The 17,623-nt window shown below is 32.2% G+C and overlaps 2 protein-coding genes across 2 annotated transcripts; both read right to left on the reverse strand.

Annotated features, from left to right (window-relative positions):
• Positions 1-93: 93 nt before the first annotated feature.
• On the reverse strand, positions 94-6,751 carry LOC101204284 (Holliday junction resolvase MOC1, chloroplastic). Its single transcript, XM_004140139.3, has 7 exons — positions 6,631-6,751; positions 3,632-4,065; positions 3,044-3,149; positions 2,516-2,568; positions 2,265-2,396; positions 978-1,050; positions 94-497 (listed from the first exon to the last, which is right to left on the reverse strand). The coding sequence occupies exons 2-7, from the start codon at positions 4,013-4,015 to the stop codon at positions 424-426; spliced, it is 822 nt and encodes a 273-aa protein (XP_004140187.1). The 5' UTR covers positions 4,016-4,065; positions 6,631-6,751; the 3' UTR covers positions 94-423.
• A 1,415-nt stretch (positions 6,752-8,166) lies between these two features.
• LOC101204530 (F-box protein At2g32560) lies at positions 8,167-13,264 on the reverse strand. The gene is made up of 5 exons (XM_004140140.3): positions 11,446-13,264; positions 11,203-11,282; positions 10,792-10,970; positions 10,240-10,314; positions 8,167-8,787 (listed from the first exon to the last, which is right to left on the reverse strand). Exons 1-5 carry the CDS (start codon positions 12,112-12,114, stop codon positions 8,600-8,602), a joined length of 1,191 nt encoding a protein of 396 aa, XP_004140188.1. The 5' UTR covers positions 12,115-13,264; the 3' UTR covers positions 8,167-8,599.
• Positions 13,265-17,623: the final 4,359 nt, after the last annotated feature.

Consider the following 17,623-nt stretch of genomic DNA (forward strand, 5'->3'; position numbering starts at 1 on the left):
GGAGGTTTTGTTATATTTACAATTTTTTAAAAATCTTATATACTTAATTATTATTTTCAAATTACCATCCATTACAATTATCCAAAAGAAAACTAACACAACCCAAAATCGTTTTCTGCATACAAAAAATATAGTTAAGTTATGTCAATCTCTAATAATACAAAGGTTTCTAATCTACAACAATTTCATTTCGTTACCGAGTTACTAATGCTACAAGGCTCATTTCTAATTTAGCAACATGATCGAATGGTTAGTTAACCTTAATCAAAATAATCAAAAAGCAAATGAACTCATCAAATGTGGAATATACACTCTCTCACCCATCACTTGCATTCACTCTATTCAATGCCAAACCTTGACCTGAATTCATTGGAAGAATCGAATCAGGACAATCTGCCATACCAACCAAAGCTATCGACTCCTCTAAGTCAATGGTGTTTTCGAATTCAACTTCAAGCCTTTTCCATAAGCAGCAATGAGTAAAGCATCAGCCCTCCCTGCAAACACGAGGAAAGGCACAAATGTTTTTAAGGGATACATGAAAGAATAATTTTTCATTATATCACACCCAACTCTGTTTTCTTCTTGTTAATGAAATGAAGATGCAAATCTTGGAAGAAGCTTATGGGTTTTAGTACATTTACAAGAATTTTACAACTCCTCCAAGTGGTGAAAAACCATAACAAAATAAGTGTTTGTTTCACTTAGAGCTTCATCATTGCCCTCAACCTAACTTTGTAGAGATGAGTTAAAAGAACGAGTCTTTCATTTCTAAAATGTCATCAAAATGAGCATAGAACTTAATCATAAAGGTCAAGAGTTTCGACTCTTTCACCCAATATTTTGTTTTAAAAGAAATGCTAAATTTATGTATGTTACGTGAGATATGATATCTATCCAACTTCTTGTCCAAATATAAAAATTGAAAATTAACGAACTTTTGAAACATACAGCATACAAAATACGTAATAAAATACCGTGATCTTTTTTCCTCTTCAAGAGTGGGGTTAGAGATGGAAATAATTCAGATGCAATCCTCCGACTGTCATCCTACAATGAAAATATTCAAAATAAAATTAGTATAAGAAAGAATACTTCTAGATAACAAAATATACAATAGAGCAGACAATAATAGCAGAAAGCAGGACGAACCAACAATTCGTTGGTAAACTAATAAAGTATAGAGTTCACATTTAGTCAGTATCCTTTGGCTTTAACTTCTAGTATTAATCCATCACTTTCTAAAACATTAATTCCAATAAGAGTTGGTATACAAGAAGACAGGGTAGATTTAAGGGCTCGAGCTCTCCTTAACTTTATGTTATTTATATAATATATATATAAAAAACTGAAAAAACACCAATACAAAACGTTTGTCCAGTGGTAAGACTATCTCTTGATTCCCACTAGACATAGGTTCAATTTTTTCTTATTATTTTTATTAAACTATAAAATCCCCTGTCAATAAATTTTATGGATCGCCACGGCTAGAAAAGGCTGTAACCGTGTGAGAGGTGGTACGAGTATAATTCTTCACATATCAGCAAAAGTCAAGTTTTTTAAAACTAAACAGAAATATAACCATTATTGAGATAAATGGCTGCTCTGTTTTTAGTTCTGGGAGGAATCTGTTATCCCTCAGCTATTTCTGTCTTATAAATATGTTTGTGGCATAAGACGATTGGAAGTCCTTTCCCCTTGTTCAGAATGAAACATGGGATGGTAGTTAAAGAACATAAAATCATTAAATTAACGCGGATTTTAGCCACTAATATATGTTCTATAACAAACTTTTTTATTTTGTTTAGATACTTGCAAGTGTTTGAACCAGCTTAGCTCACCTTAACTAAGCTCACAAGACAACTTGTCTAACCCTACAACATTTGAGTGTCAAAAAATTCATTAGATATTAAATATATATATATATACCATGAATTGAACTCATTCCCTCTTAGCCCTTTATCAAACTCAATATTAGAGATGTTCATTTAACCTCGAGAATTGGGGAAGGAGTGGGGAGAAAATTTTCCCCGATGACTAAAGGATGGGGAACTGCTCCACTTCCCCTTCCCTGCCCCACCCTTGAACATCTCGACTTAACGCCCTTTGTTTACCACTAGGTTAACTTTTTACGTATTGGTAATGACACACTAAAGATTGAGATCAGTAATAACGATAAAGGGCTATTGAACATTATAAAGTGTTTGATCTATATGTGAATGAGACAACTACCTAGACTAGTGTTGGCAATTGGCTGAACTTACCTTAGAAGTATCCTTTCCCGATAGCTCAAATTTGTTTTTCCACGCAAGGGGTGGCACAGGAACAACAGAAAATCCTAGCCCAACTAATACGCCAATCCACAATCCATAACCAAATCCTCCACCCCACCACCCCTTCAGAGAAAGAAAATGAAATTAGTGGGGAAAAGAAATAAAAAAAAGATAATCCAAGAAATACTCCAACTAATTATATTCCTCCTTGTAATGAAGTCTAATTAAAATCAATGGCATACCTGTTTTCCATCCTTTGGAAATGGATTTGACTGCTCCAGATATGCAGTAGTACCTAAAAATTGGGATCATCAACTCATTAAAAACAGACCCACATGTTGTATGTTAAATGAAGAAAATAGAAGTATGCATTAAAATAGGGAGATGAAAACAAAGGGAACAAGGATATCGATACATTTTCCTACTAAACCAACATTTAAAAAAAATAAACAGCCAAATGTGTGGAACTAAAGAGCCTCGGGTGAAGAAGTTCAACTCAATATGTTGGGTATAGCATTTCCTGTCTTTAGGTAAACTCTATGAAAATATTTGCTGGGGAAAGACAGAGAGATGAAAGGACATACCCAATTTCTTTACCATTATTTTGGCTATAAACAGCCAAATATTCATTTTCGTTTGATCGTAGTCATCATACCCAGAAACATTTATGTCAGTTGAGAATTATACAAAACACCCAATCCCAGTACAGACATACGGTATGCAAAAGTATTCAGAGACAATAATCTACAGAAATACAATCATATTCGTACCAATGGGAGCATTAAAGCTGTGAAGAAGTTGGACAATTGACTTAGCATCTAACCGTTTCCGTTTCCTTCCACCAACTAGTATTTGCACGTGGGGAGAATCATACACCTAACAAATTGAAAAACAAAAAAGATTAAAAAGAAATCAAACTGTAATAACTATTTTTACTTTGAATTGCATCGATCATTAACAAAATAAAAAGACGAAAAAAAAAGAGGAAGAATTGTATCGATCTTGTTTTGTACTTAGGTTTAACATTTCATCAGCACTTTAGTCTTACATTGGATGGATAAGCATCTCCCATATCTGGAAAGCTTCTAACAATGTAGTTATGCACTAACAGTACTACTGAAAGGGGAAAAACTTCAACCATGCTTGCAGACAAGTAAATTACAAATACGATTTCCAATTTTCCCCCCTTATCAGTCACCTACTATTTTTAATCCCTCAATCATAAAGACAAAATCAGCCAAGTATATACAACCAATAGCCAAACATGAACAACAAAGCCATATAAGAACAAACACATACCACTATAATCCCTAAACTTAAACAAAAGTAACAAAAAACGCGAAAACAAAACCAGCTACCTGAGCCGAAGAAATCGATTCATCGGTTCTCAAGAGCGCCACAGCACCAGAAACATCGGGATCGACGCCAATAACACATTCGGAAGCCGCATTTCGGTCAGGTGAGGAAGAATTGGAGGAGTAATCGTGACCAAGAGGAAAAGGACAGGAAAGAGAAGCCAACCAGTTGTCCTTGAGTTGAGCGTGGGCGATTGCCAATTTAGCTTTGCCGCTGCTATCTTTCCGAACGGAAGAAGAAGATATAGTAGAGATTTCAGAAGAACAAATTGAAGAGAAAGAGGAAGTACAAAGAAATCTGAAATGGTGAAGTTTGAGTTTGAGCTTCGAAGAGGGCAGAGAGTTCATGAAGGAGTTGGAGTGAGATTGCAAGGGAAGCCCTTCCATCAATTCAAAATTTTCACTTCCAATTACAAACGAGACGTATGTATTTATACCTACAAAATGATTCCACCTCTAAATTTTATTATTATCGGAATCTAAAATTTGATTCTAAAAATCGTTAACAAAATTTAAAATTTAATTATATTTTATAATAATAATTTTTTTTCATTTAACTATATTTAAAAATAATTTATTCTAAAATTTGTTATTTAGGGAAGGATAAAATAAAACTAATTTCGATATTTTGTTATTTTTAGTCTTTTTTTCCTTACCAATTTTATCTTTATAGTAAATTTTATATACACATTTATTTTGAAGAATTAAAAAAAAAAAAGTGTTATAACAAATCTAAGTTAAAGATTAATAATCTTCAACTCCATCCAAAAAAAAATGTTTCAATTTTTATAGAGGTTTAGAATAAAAGTTGAAATGAAGATTTTAAAATGAGATTTTTTGAATTTTTGTTTTTAAATAAGTAGGATGAGAGAATGGAACTTTTAAAGTCATTAAATATAGTATGTTGGTCCTTATTTTAACACATATTTTAAAAGTTCAAGTAATAAGAAGGATATGTTATAATAAACATCTACTTATTACACTAGAAATTAAACATTCGTGGAATAAACATTGTTCATATTCCTAAACTTTGAGGGTCCTTTTAATTAAAACCATAAATAAATATATGATCATATTAGTTTAAACTCTAAACTTTCGTACACAACTTTGAGGGTCCTTTTGATTAAAACCATAAATAAATATATGATCATATTAGTTTAAACTTTAAACTTTCGTAAGTGTACGGACTCTGCTCTACATTATGATGTAAAGCTTTTAATTTTATTAACAAAAATCTAAACTATGATAAATGAATCAATTTATATTGTTAGTTAAACTTTTTTTGAAAAATATTTCATGGATTAATTTTAATAGTATATTTTGCTAATTTGACTTTAAAAAAAAAGACTACAACCGTGGAAGAATTAATGCATGTACGATAAACATTCCAACAAGGTATAAGAACAGGCAGAGTTGGTGTTGTTGATGGCTCCTTTTGGTGGTAGCATTTATCCGATTTAATTGTCTAAAAGACTTGTTTTAGAAGTGTGGAATTACTATATTATTATTCACTTTTATTGATTTAAGGTTTTTTTCTTCTCAGTTGCACGTTTCTTCTCTACTTCCCATGACTTTCTTCTCTCTTCTCTAGCTTCTTCTCCAACATCGAGCGTCACTAATTGAGATGGACAAGGGCAATACCAACCAAGTGAGACTAAGCGAAAGCGACACCAAACATAGAAGACTAAGAAAGATTGAGTGAGATGGACAAGACATGAAAGAGCGAGATGGAAGGAATTGCAGAAGCGTGCACACGATCTTATTTTGATAAATTTTCTCAAATTTTACGGAAGTAAAGGGTCAACCTCCTATTTAGAAAAATGGATCATACAACATTTTATATCCAATGTTTGGGTCTTCCATCTAAAAGACTCGATTTACCCATAGATAGAGTGTTTGACAAAAGAAGTTGGAGTTGCTAATTTTGCTAAGGAAATCACGGACTACACAACTAAAAAACATGAGAGCTATCTTTTTTATTCTTTACTTGACTTGATTGTTCTCATGTCTAAACAATATTTCAAACTTCTAAAATGTCAAAACAATAATAATAATAGCAATATTAATAAACATGATGTTAATTTCATCCGTTTTAGTAAACATGCAACATGAACATGATTAACTATGTTGATATATTTTGTTGGAATCAATGATATATGATCATTCATGTAGAGTTTGTATGGCTCTATGAATGAATATGCTTTCTTCGTAATTAACTAACTTGAACAAGAGAGCTTCATAAGCAATTCTCTCTCATGAAATTTTCTCCAATTTTAGTCTTTAAAGTTTAGAAAGAGACCTTACTTCCGTAACCAAGCTAATATGTTATGTTCCGAATCAAGAATCGAAGTCTAATGAATTTCATAACAGAGTTGCAATCAGTCAACTCAAGACTGCAGTGAATGCATTAAACTAAGTCTGGTATTATTCCTGTAGAACATATTCTAAATGGGAAGGTTGTTTTAATAATTTATTTGGAACGGAAAATAATGTTATAGGCTTTGTCTTAGTCTTCATTCAGCAAATAGAATAATGGAAAAGGCAGAAAATCCGGATGATTTGACAACATATGAACATGATGAACTCGCAATTTGCTCCTCTTTTTCTATTCCATAATTTCATCTCTAAAGATTAGCTTCGAAGAAGAGAACTCAATTTCTTCACAAACATCACAATTTCATCCTTCAATTCTGGACAAATTCCTCTACACTCAATCTCTTCTCTAAGCTACCCACTCATTCTCCTTTAAAACACTTTCCATCCAAAACCTTATCATTTCTGCCAAATGAAAATGCAGATCAAGAACATCGAATTTCATAGTGTTCCATCAAGTCCAAAGCAGTGTAAGTCTCCGATTGGACATTCACGTCCGAATTCTACCCTAGACGAGTTTGAATTCGGAACTAGCTGCCGTTTCAATCTCAACGATGTCGATTTCGATCTAGAGGATCGAAAAGAGCAACAAAACAAGAAAAGAATGCAATTCGAAGATGAATCTTTACCTGTAATGGCGTTTGCCGATGAATTATTTTCAGACGGAAAGGTTCTTCCTCTTCCTCCTCGGCTCAAAATCCCTCCGTCTCATGAACGTCTAAACGAAAATCGCAGCGGCAAAAGCTCCACCGTGTCGTCGCCTCGATCGCCAGTCTCGGCGCTCAAAATCAAATTTGTTCATCAGAATCTATGGAACGATGAATTTGATCCTTTCTTGGTAGCCTTACAGAGTGTGAAGAAAGACGGAGCGGGAAAAGCGCAAGCAAACAGAGATGGGTCGGATTTGGCCCATTCATCATTTACACCTAGGCCGAATAACTCATCAGAACAAATGATGGGCCTTATATTATCCCATAGGCAGCCCAATTCAAAAAATGGGGCAATAGAAAGCCCAAAAATGTTCCTTGAGCCCAAGGGATTGGCATTTGCAAGGGCAGTTGCGAATATGGATCTTGAAACCGGAACGGGGTTCAACAGGTTAACAATGTCAGGGCCCATTATGAAGTCGAACGGGAACCGCAAAGATCGCAGACGGTTTTCTACATGGAAGAGAAATAAGCTAAGGAAAGTTTTATCCTTGTTTGGGAAACTCGGCCTTAAGTTCGCGAGATCCTAATTTCACACACATAACTATTACTATACAAAGTTTGTTTAAATCTTGAAATAATTATTATAAATTTAAACGAAATGGTTATTAGTGACCATAATGGTCATGGTAAGTTTCATTTGGTTACTTTTATTTTTCTTTTGAAGTATGAGGAAGAAACTAACTCTACAAACATAAGAAAAATCCATTCTGATTTCAAAAGACACGTCACTTTTTAGGGGTGACCATTAGTCAATTAATGGTCTTCTGACCAAAACTAATATCGAACTGACTATGGTAAGTTTGAAGGAGTACAAAATTGATCATTTGAACGGTTTATGTCAATTAAATTTTTGGATTTTTTTCAAATAGACACCAATCAAATCTCTCCTATTCAATTGATTTTGTTTTTTAGTCTATCGTGCTCAATTCTACCATTTTTAATTAATAAATGAAAATATTATCTTGTCGCTTTATTGTAATGTCATTTTTATGGTGGTCACAGCCGAAAAGGATTCTATATAAACCAATTATTATCCAAGCATTCTCTTGACTTTTTGAGCTATATTTCAAGTGCATCATCTAATCATTTAGTGGTTCAAGTCAAATATTAATAAAAATCATTTGAAACTCATATGCTAGTTTCTATTATTACTAAGCTAACCTAGATCAAGTCATAGAATTTTGATATTATTGATCGATTTATGCATATATTCTTAATGTCGAGAGGCTAGATTTCACTGCATTATGATGAGCAATCATAAGAATGAATCTTAGCATATGTTGTTATTTTTATTTCAAAAAAGCATATGATTTTGTAGCCCTTAAATCTTCCTTTCATCAGCTTGAACTATATAGAGAGAGAGAAAGAGAGAGAAAGAGAGATTAAATGATGTCAGTCATATGACTGGGAAAGCTACAATATTCCTTCAAAATTCTCCCATGACAACAACAAAAAGGAAGAAATAGACTCTCAACTACTTCAAACTTTGTAGTATAATATCATGGGTTCTTTTCTTTGTGCAACACATCAATTTACAGGCCATCATCAGTGGGAAGCAATTTTTACTAAGGACCACAAATCACATTAAAGTGATGAGATTCCCACCATAAAAGAACAAGAAATAAAATAACATTTAAAGCAATAGGTTAGAATATCAAAGTGAGCAAAAAAGAAAAGAAAAGGAGAGTAGACAGCCTATGGTCTTCATATTAATGAATCTAAACAGAAGCCTATATCTTTTTGCTGTTTCTAAAAATCACTTTTCATATAGTGGAAACAGAATAATTAGTTTATACAAATGGAAGAAGCATAGGCTTCCTTCAAGTTCAAGAGGTATAAACTATAAAGAACCACCCAGCTCCCTAGACTTTATCTCTTAAGTACCTACCTACTCCAAGATATCTGTAGGCCAAAGTTGTTTCCACATTGAAATTTCTTCGTTGGAATAAAGCTTTCTGATTCCTCCGTAGAACCCATCAACCTCGTTGCCTTCCTCTCGATGGTCTTTTCGGTCAATGATCGCGAGTCTCCATCTCGAACCAGGGGTGTATTGATTGAACTCCAATACCACAGTGTCTGTGGACAAAATTTACATATAAACGACTTTTAATCTTCTACATGATAATGACAAAACCAAGTTGAACACTATGCAAGAAAAGTTTGATGATGGAAGAAATCACTAATTTGAACGACGTGTTGTCTTAAGAGGCATTCATAATCTATATCTCCACATACTTTTTCATCATTTAGGGAAGAAAATTGAACCATGTACTATTTCAACCGTTGGTCAATATTCACAACAGAAATGATGTTCTACAAATCTTGAACTGATGGGACCTAAATGGTTTTGAAGTCATAGATTCAAACTGCAAGGCAGAGGCAACCTATTATAATATCAAACATCCTACTAGTTTTTTAATATCAACTATTGCCATAGGGTAATTGTCCCATAAAATTGATCAGATCAGAGATAGATTAGTAGCGTTTCTTTTTAAAAAGTATCAATAAAGTTAGTCATTGCTAAGAAGACAAAAAGGACTAAACGGCCATGTCAACCAAAACATGACTCAATTGGTTAAAACATTTTTTTTTTTTGGACGAAAAGGTTAGGAGTTTGAATCTCAAAACACTAAAAGGCAGTAAAATCAATATCTAGTGCTATATACATCCAGTTGAAAAGTGTGCACCATAAAAGTAAGTTCAATAATTCATTAATTTCCCAATTGTTAAGAACAACACCGACTCAAACCAATAACAGAAGGCTTGGGGAAACATTCAGTTACCTCACAGTGGTTGGCCATAAATGTTCCACTAAGACAATTCAATTGATCAGTGGTTGGACACAAGTATTCCACTCAGACAAAAGCTATAAATATGTTGGTAGAAATTATAACATACTGACAATAATGTCTAGGGGACCAATCAAATAGCATAAAAAGTTTGGTCCACATTTTAAAAATGAGATGCTTTTTGATAGGGTTCTGAAACAGCAACCCAGACAAACTGGTTCAGTCTATGCCAGTGCAAGTAAAGTCGACATTCATTTCATCCACGTTTCAAGTAATGCCTAATCTTCTAAACAGCATTCGGGTTTTGAGATTTTGCAAATAGAAAGGGTCTCCAATACTTAGACCTACAGTTATCAGAATAATTTTCTACAAATATAAAGATTCAAATAACAAATACTTCTAAGACAGGGGGGGGGGGGGGGGGGGGGGGGGGGGGGGGAAGAATTGAATCTTGTGTTCTTCAGTCTAATTTACTTTGTGATTGACCTCTGTTTCTTATTATCAAATATTGAAGTTCTTTGTATTGTTCTTTTTTTGGCTACGTCAACTCTTTTTGTGGGTTTTTCTTTATTCTTTTCTTTATGCTTTATTCTTTCATGTAGTTGGTTTCTATTTCGAGTCGAATCACATAATCAAGATTCCAGTAATTCTGAATCTACTTTCACTTCTAAGTTCCACACATAACAAGTAACAACAATCCAAATGAATGCATAAACTAAAAGTGCTGAATAAAACTCACCACTATAATGGCAGCTGCAGTGATTAGCATCCCCATCACATGTTTCCAAGTGACCTACAACTCCATACCACCAACCTGCAGTGCACATGCCACATTTTACGACACCTTAATTAATTAATTAATCATTCAAAGCAGCACTATAAAAAGTTTACTACAACAATAGTCTTCCTTATTTATCTTTTCATTTAGGGTGTCGAGGCTTCTATGATCTCTGAGTGGTTACTTTTCTCATCACCAGTTGTAAGTATATTAATTAGGTGGCATCAGATTTTTTTCCCCTAACTTGCCTAGATCGTCTTATTGTAAACATAATTCTTTTATTATAAAAAAGACTTTGAAACACATTTGACTGAGTATTTTGCTACTTTGTACTTCCTTTTCCAAGTTCACAGTGAATATTTTCCTTTTGCTTCTATGACCTTTCATCAAATTGTAAGCTCTTGATATGCAAACAAGCCAAAAGAGATATGGTTGGACCTAGGACTCAAAACAGTTAGAAATTCTATAAGATAAGTTTAAAAGCTCCAAATAGATCAAAGCTCAAGAACAAACCGTAAGGAAAATCTTTGTTTTTTCTCCACTGTATCTCAATGTGGTCACCAGGCCATAATTCGTTCAAACAGTCGGACACATGAAGATCGTGTGGAGGAGTATCAATGGGTGGTGATCGAAGCCTCTCCCATTGCACACCATTCTCGATTGCGATTGCTCGCCTACCATGTGGGGGATACCTGTAACAAACAATTCATTCACATAAGTGAATGAGAGATTTACGAATACTGACTACCATGATGAAAACAAGTAAAGGGAAGATAGTAACAACTAACAGTACCAACACTCTATTTACTCAACTGAATGAAAAATCTGATATGCTACTGAAGTAATGAAAATAAGTAAAAGAAAGCATGGTAACAGCACAATACTAGTGCCATCCAGTTAGACAAGGGCAGTTTACTTAATCACCTTGCTTGGAAGGTGTCCGTGCGGAGATCATAGCACAGTTCCGCATCATAACAAGACAACATGAAACCAACATGGCCATTCTGCACAATTGAATACCTCAGATGTCAGATAAAATAATTTTGAAAAACAAGCCCAATATACTGTTTTCAACTGTATAGTATTCAGATCAGGAAAGGGTGAAATCTGAATACATAAAAGAGAAGCTAGTTTACAACTGGAAGCATAGGACCACGAATTGTTTACCTCGCGGTTATAGACCTGAGCCGGGAACCAAAATCTGCCAGTCTCAAGGGCAAGATACCAAGCCATGATGGAATCGACTGGTAGAAAAGTCCGTGGCGTGTTGCTATTTTCATTAACCTTTGATCTAATCCAAGAAAGAGACCAACCAAAAGAAAAAAGTCTAATTAAGCTCTTCTGTTTGTTTTGCTTGAGGTTACTCTCACCCGCTCTAGAAGCAAGATGCCATTGCCACTCTCTGTAAGCAGCTTGACCAATAACTTTACCCCATTTTCTCTTCATGTGCTTCTCCCAGAGATGGTCACTTATACATCTCTCTCTCAATGAACTACAAACACCCGCCATACTACAAAGAGCATCAGGTGGAAGTTTCTCTAGAATGCATTCTAAGGCCAATTCTGGCAAGTCCAACACCGACATCTCACCACTTTCCTCAACATTCTCTACTTTTGAAAGATATTTCTTCTTGAAGGACATCTTGGATGAAATACAAAAAGTATAAGTACAAAGACTATTCTTGATCACCTTGTAGATAGGAAAGAATGATAGTTCTTTCCAGAACCAGTGGGACAAGAACCTCATCTCATCTGCCCATAGTGGGAGAGGTTTGAGAGAGAGGGACTTTAAAAAGAGAATGAAGGAAATACATGTGAGGAAGAAACAAAGAAGCATCACAAACGAGGTATTATCTTATGGATAAAAAAATGGATTTAGCAATAAAAGATAGGAGAAAAGATCAATGAAGGAACCAATTGAGGAAATACAAATGGTTATTAAAGGGAATAATACAGAAAGAAAATCCTTTTTACTTCTTCAAACTCCTATATCATTAAGAAAGAGAAAAAAAAAGTAAGTTATGGAAACCTTAGGCACCTTTCAAATGTGGGTTTTAATTGGTTGAAAGAAGCCCACCAACCCCAACGGTGGGCCTCCTCGTCAAAGCTTCTAACAGAGCAAACTAGAGGTGCCTTAAGCCACCTCAAAAGACAAACTTTGGTGGGGAAATTTGGCTTAATCAATCCAGGAACCAAAAGAGAGTTAGTACAGCTTCTTCAGTTTCTCAATCTTTCTTCCTTTAAAGCATTCAAACGTACAGAAGCCAAAACCCAGCTGTCATTGAAATAAAAATCAGGGAAGATGAGTTAAATAGGTTCTATTGGATGAACCCACGATTGAAGCTTGTCGATTGGGTGGGGCAGTCTCAAATCTATTGTGGTTTTCTGACACCTGGAATCCCAAAAAATTAAGGATAATGAATCTAAAGAGTCTAGATGCAATGACCCATATCTCCAAAATCTCTAATTTTTGTTTCTTAATAAAGATTTAAACCAAAAGAATAAGTTGGAAAAACAGATCGGGGTTGTTGAGATATATAAGAACCCACAATTAGGTGCACCCAACACCTTGAAATTGTAAGAAATTTAGAAATGACACAAAGAGACAAGGACAGGGAGAGATCTTGGATTAGTGGCAAAGAAGAAGAAGAGATAAAAGAAAGAGATGGGATTTGAGGATGATGATGAAAATGATGAAGAATTTGGGGTCCTTTCTTCTCACCTCAAAACGATGTCGTCTTCTTCAATAAAGGACCATCAAATCCTTCACCACCACCCACAGAGCTCTCAATCCCCCTCAATCCTTCTCTTGGGCAAATAATCAAACAGGCTGTGTGCAAAAACAAAAGAAGAAGAAACCCAAGTATTTAATAGGCAATCAAGGCTGGAAGAAGAAGGGGAAATAGATTTTTGGAGGGTGTTATTGTGTGGTTATCAATCAAAGGAAGTCTTAAAACCTTAAAACCTTAAAAACTCAATTATTAAAAGCTATTTCTCTCTCCCTCTCTCTCTTTCCTTACGCTCTCTTTCCAAGATTCCATCTCTTTCTAACAACTTGTGAGCAAAATCCGTTTAACCAGAAAGTTTTAAATGAAGTAAAGGAGATTGTTGATTAAAGGAGGTGATGCCGTAGTGAGCATTATGCATCTAAAAACCAACCAACCGACTAAAATTGAGACTTTAACAGACTTAAATCGTGTGATCAATTACTTCTGTACCGTTTAGGATCAATTTGAACATCTACTAAATCACGGACAATTTGTACTTATTTATAGGTAGGATCAATTTAAACATCTACTAGTCAATTTGTACTTTTTTTATAGTTAGGATCAATTTGAACATCCACTAAATCGAACATAATCGATTCAGTAACGGTTTAATCGTCAACCCTGAATGTTCATTCTTAGGTGATGGACATAGATAAACTCTTTCATTTATTATTAAAAAGATATGATTAAATTGTCAATTTCAACATCATCCTATGGATTGAGAAAATTAAATGTTAGTTATTGAGTTATCTATTAATGCATGTGAATCGAGTAGAATTCTTATGAATAATTAAATATTGAAAGTATTTACAAAATATAACAAAAAAAAAATTAAATGAACTACAAAGAATTGTATACATTTTACAATATTTTGTAAATAGTTTATATTTTTGTTTGCAAGGAAAACAGTAAAAAATAGTAAATTTGACAAAATATTTACAACATATACCAAAATTTTCAGACTTATGACAATGATAGAAGTCTGTTAATTTCTATAGGTTGTAAATATTTTGTCAAATTTGCTATTTTAAAAATGTCTCAAATATTTTTTCATATAAAAAAAAGAGAATGATAAAAAATAGCAAATTTGATAAAATATTTATAAGTTATATCAAAATTTCATATTTTTTCAATAACAAAACTTACTATCACACTGAGTGATATCTTTTCATTAATAAAATTAAAGGTTTTACTACAATTTATAAATATTTTAATTTATTCGATGAAAAAAACTAATATATATTTTTCGGATATCTTTTCATTAATAAAATTAAAGGTTTTACTACAATTTATAAATATTTTAATTTATTCGATGAAAAAAACTAATATATATTTTTTTCATAAATATAATAATAAAAGTATTTCTAGACAAATGAGTAATTTTTAAAAGAAATACAAAGTTATGAGATATTTATTTTCATAATTAAGGCTCAAAAGCCAATGCCTCTCTTTCATTCACAGCACCATTTCCAAGATTCCATCTCTTTCTAACATTAACATTTTCGATCGCGTGATATTATTGGATGCTATGAGGGTTTTGGGCTTTTTCCTCTTCCTTCTATACTTATTGCAATCTTTCTTCATTACCCAATTATCTCTTGACATGTCACAGAGTCAATACACCTCAGCAGTCCCATCCTTTTTGATTTGTGGGTTAATGATGCCAATGCCTAACCTAAATCTCTCCTTTTTTTTATTCTATTCATATTAGAGATTTGGGAACTTAGTTTAGGGTAAGAAATATGTAATAGAGCTATTGGTCATATAGTCCTGTTCGTTTTTGTATTTCTTTTAATTGTTTGCAAGATATTTGATACGGTTGGATTTATGTATTATTGAGTTAAATTCAGGATGTAAAATGTTTGAAGTTGTTTTATAGTTTATTTTGTTTGAAATTAGTTAAATAAATCAAGAAAATGAGGATTTTAATGATAGTTTTGAAACTTTAGAAAAATCATTATGATTTTAAATTACTTTTAGCACATTTAAAAACGAACATTTTAAAAAATATCAAAATATCGACATTGTTTACAAAATCCACCAAATTTCCTAAAGCTCATTTAAAATCTTTTTGTTAATTTTGTAAATAGTTTTTTTTTCTATTCATAACCACTTTACATTCTCTAATTTAGCTACTTTTTAATCTTAATATATCTATAATTTTGAATATTTAATTTTAGTATGATAAAATTATTATGATTTTTTTATAAAATAATATTACGAAGAATTCCTTAAATTCCCTTTTCCTATAAAATTGATCAACGAAAATTTATTGTATAAAATAAAATAGAATTTTGATGCAAATATTTTACTAATTCAAAGTAAAAACATTATAAAGTTTTCAAGTATTTTACTTTCTACAAAAATAAGGAGTTTTTTTCTTTTGTAAGAATAATAATAAGTAAACAAAAACCAAATATTTATGCCATTTATTACATACATTTTCATATACAAATATTTGGCCAATTTTACCATTTTTCTAAAGAGAAGTTTAAAAACATTATTTGTTTTTTCTATTTAAAAAAGACACATTAATACACGTGCAAAATTTGGGACAATAATTTTATTTGAGAGATTGGATATATAATAGTAGTAGGTGCAACTATCTTATCAAATCATATACTATTGTTAAATAATGTCACAAGCATGCATAATGATAATGATAATATAATAATGTCACACGCATCATTATAAGGTATAGTAATAACATGTGTTTGAGGAGTAGTATATTATTATTTTAATTTGGATTTGGGATAGAAGTTATTTTATATTATTTTTAAATCATTAGACTAAAAAAGCAATGACGTTGAGTAGCACTTTTAGAAATATTGTTAGCAGTGATATGATCTATATTAATATTCCTATGAATAATACCATTTATATTATGCTGTATTTGTAAATACTTTTGGGATGTAATCGTTATATTTATAATTATTTTAAAAAATATTTAAATAAAACACAATATTAAGAGTTTAATATTTTAGTTATGATAATTCAATTTTATATTCTAATCCCAAAAGTGTCCCATCAAGACATACATATTTATTAATTTCAGAAAAGATTGAGATAAAATATTTAATAATGTTTAACGTTAATTTATAATTTTAAAGATCATCTTTAAATATAACAAAATATTAGCGAGAGGTAGATGGTGATATTTTGTTGTGTTTATAAATAATTTTTAAAATTTTTCTTATTTAAAATATATTTTTTAATTTCAATAGTCGTGTGCTCGAAGGCTTATAATTAATTCATTTAATTGAGAATTTAAAACATATTCAATAAATATCTTTGAAAATCTAAAACTTTACTCTCTTTAAATATACTTTAGTTTTGTAATATTTTTAGTAAGATAACCGTAAAGACGAGGATTATATTTTAAATATTAAATGGAGTCCCACCAATTGGTAAAACTTATTGTTTAAATGAATGAGAGATCAAATCTTTTAAACCTTGGATGAGCGAGTGTATGTTAATTATCACCCTACAAAACTCGTATTTTTGTTGTAACTATAACGTGTTTTTGGACGGCTAGATGTAAGGAACAAATTTTATATCCATAGAGAATTAAATTTGACCCATTCAACCAAAGTTGTTAGAGATAAAAATATAATTAATATGATATCACAATTCTTCTCTCTTTTTTTTTTAATTTTCGTTGAAACAATAAGAAACTACAAGGAAACTATGTAATTTGTAACTAATAAGATAATGTAATAATTAATAGGTGGTTGCTTATGTCAAACCATTAAAATATTTGTCATTTTTGTAATTAGATTAACAAAATGATATTGCTTTCTTTTTTCAATAATTTATAATAAAACAAATCATTTACAGTCGAAATCAATTAAATTAGGTATGTGACTCAAACTCACTACAATTGTTATCTATTAATTAGGGATGATCATCGGTCGGTCGGAGTCAGTTCTTTTTACACAATCGTCACCGAACCAACCATAGTCAGTTTAGTAAATGTTCAAACCGACATCGACAATGATAAATAAGGGTTGGTCGGTCAGTCAATTTTTGTCGAGTTGGTCGGTCGTATTTTAACACTTATAAATACTTGTTAGAAATTCTCTATTTGAAACTTTCTGAAACAGACCTCGATCGGTCTCTTGTTTTTCGACCGACCAACTTCGGTTTGGTCAGTCAACTCGGTTTCTCGATCTATCATGTCCACCCCTATTATCAATAAAAAGTTTCATTGTGGTTACATCAATTGTCATCACGGCTTAATAAACGTGACGACCTTAATCCCGATGATTTGATAACACTCTCGTGAAATGATGTGACGATGTAATCTTCATTTTCATTTTAATAAACTTGTGGTCCAATGATTATTTAAATAATATTATGAATTTACTTCACCACAAAATGTACAATAACATTAATTGTGGGACAAAATTAACAATGACAGATTGGAATTAGTGGCCAAATTTTAGTTATAGAAAAAAATATTCTTAAGTGTTGAAAAAAATGTGGGAAAAAAAATATGGACAATAACAATAAGCAATGTCCATCTATTGACATGACCAATCATACATAATACATCCATATATGTTACCATCATATTTA

This window comes from Cucumis sativus, chromosome 6 (genome assembly GCF_000004075.3).
Source record: "Cucumis sativus cultivar 9930 chromosome 6, Cucumber_9930_V3, whole genome shotgun sequence".
Lineage (NCBI taxonomy): Eukaryota > Viridiplantae > Streptophyta > Magnoliopsida > Cucurbitales > Cucurbitaceae > Cucumis > Cucumis sativus.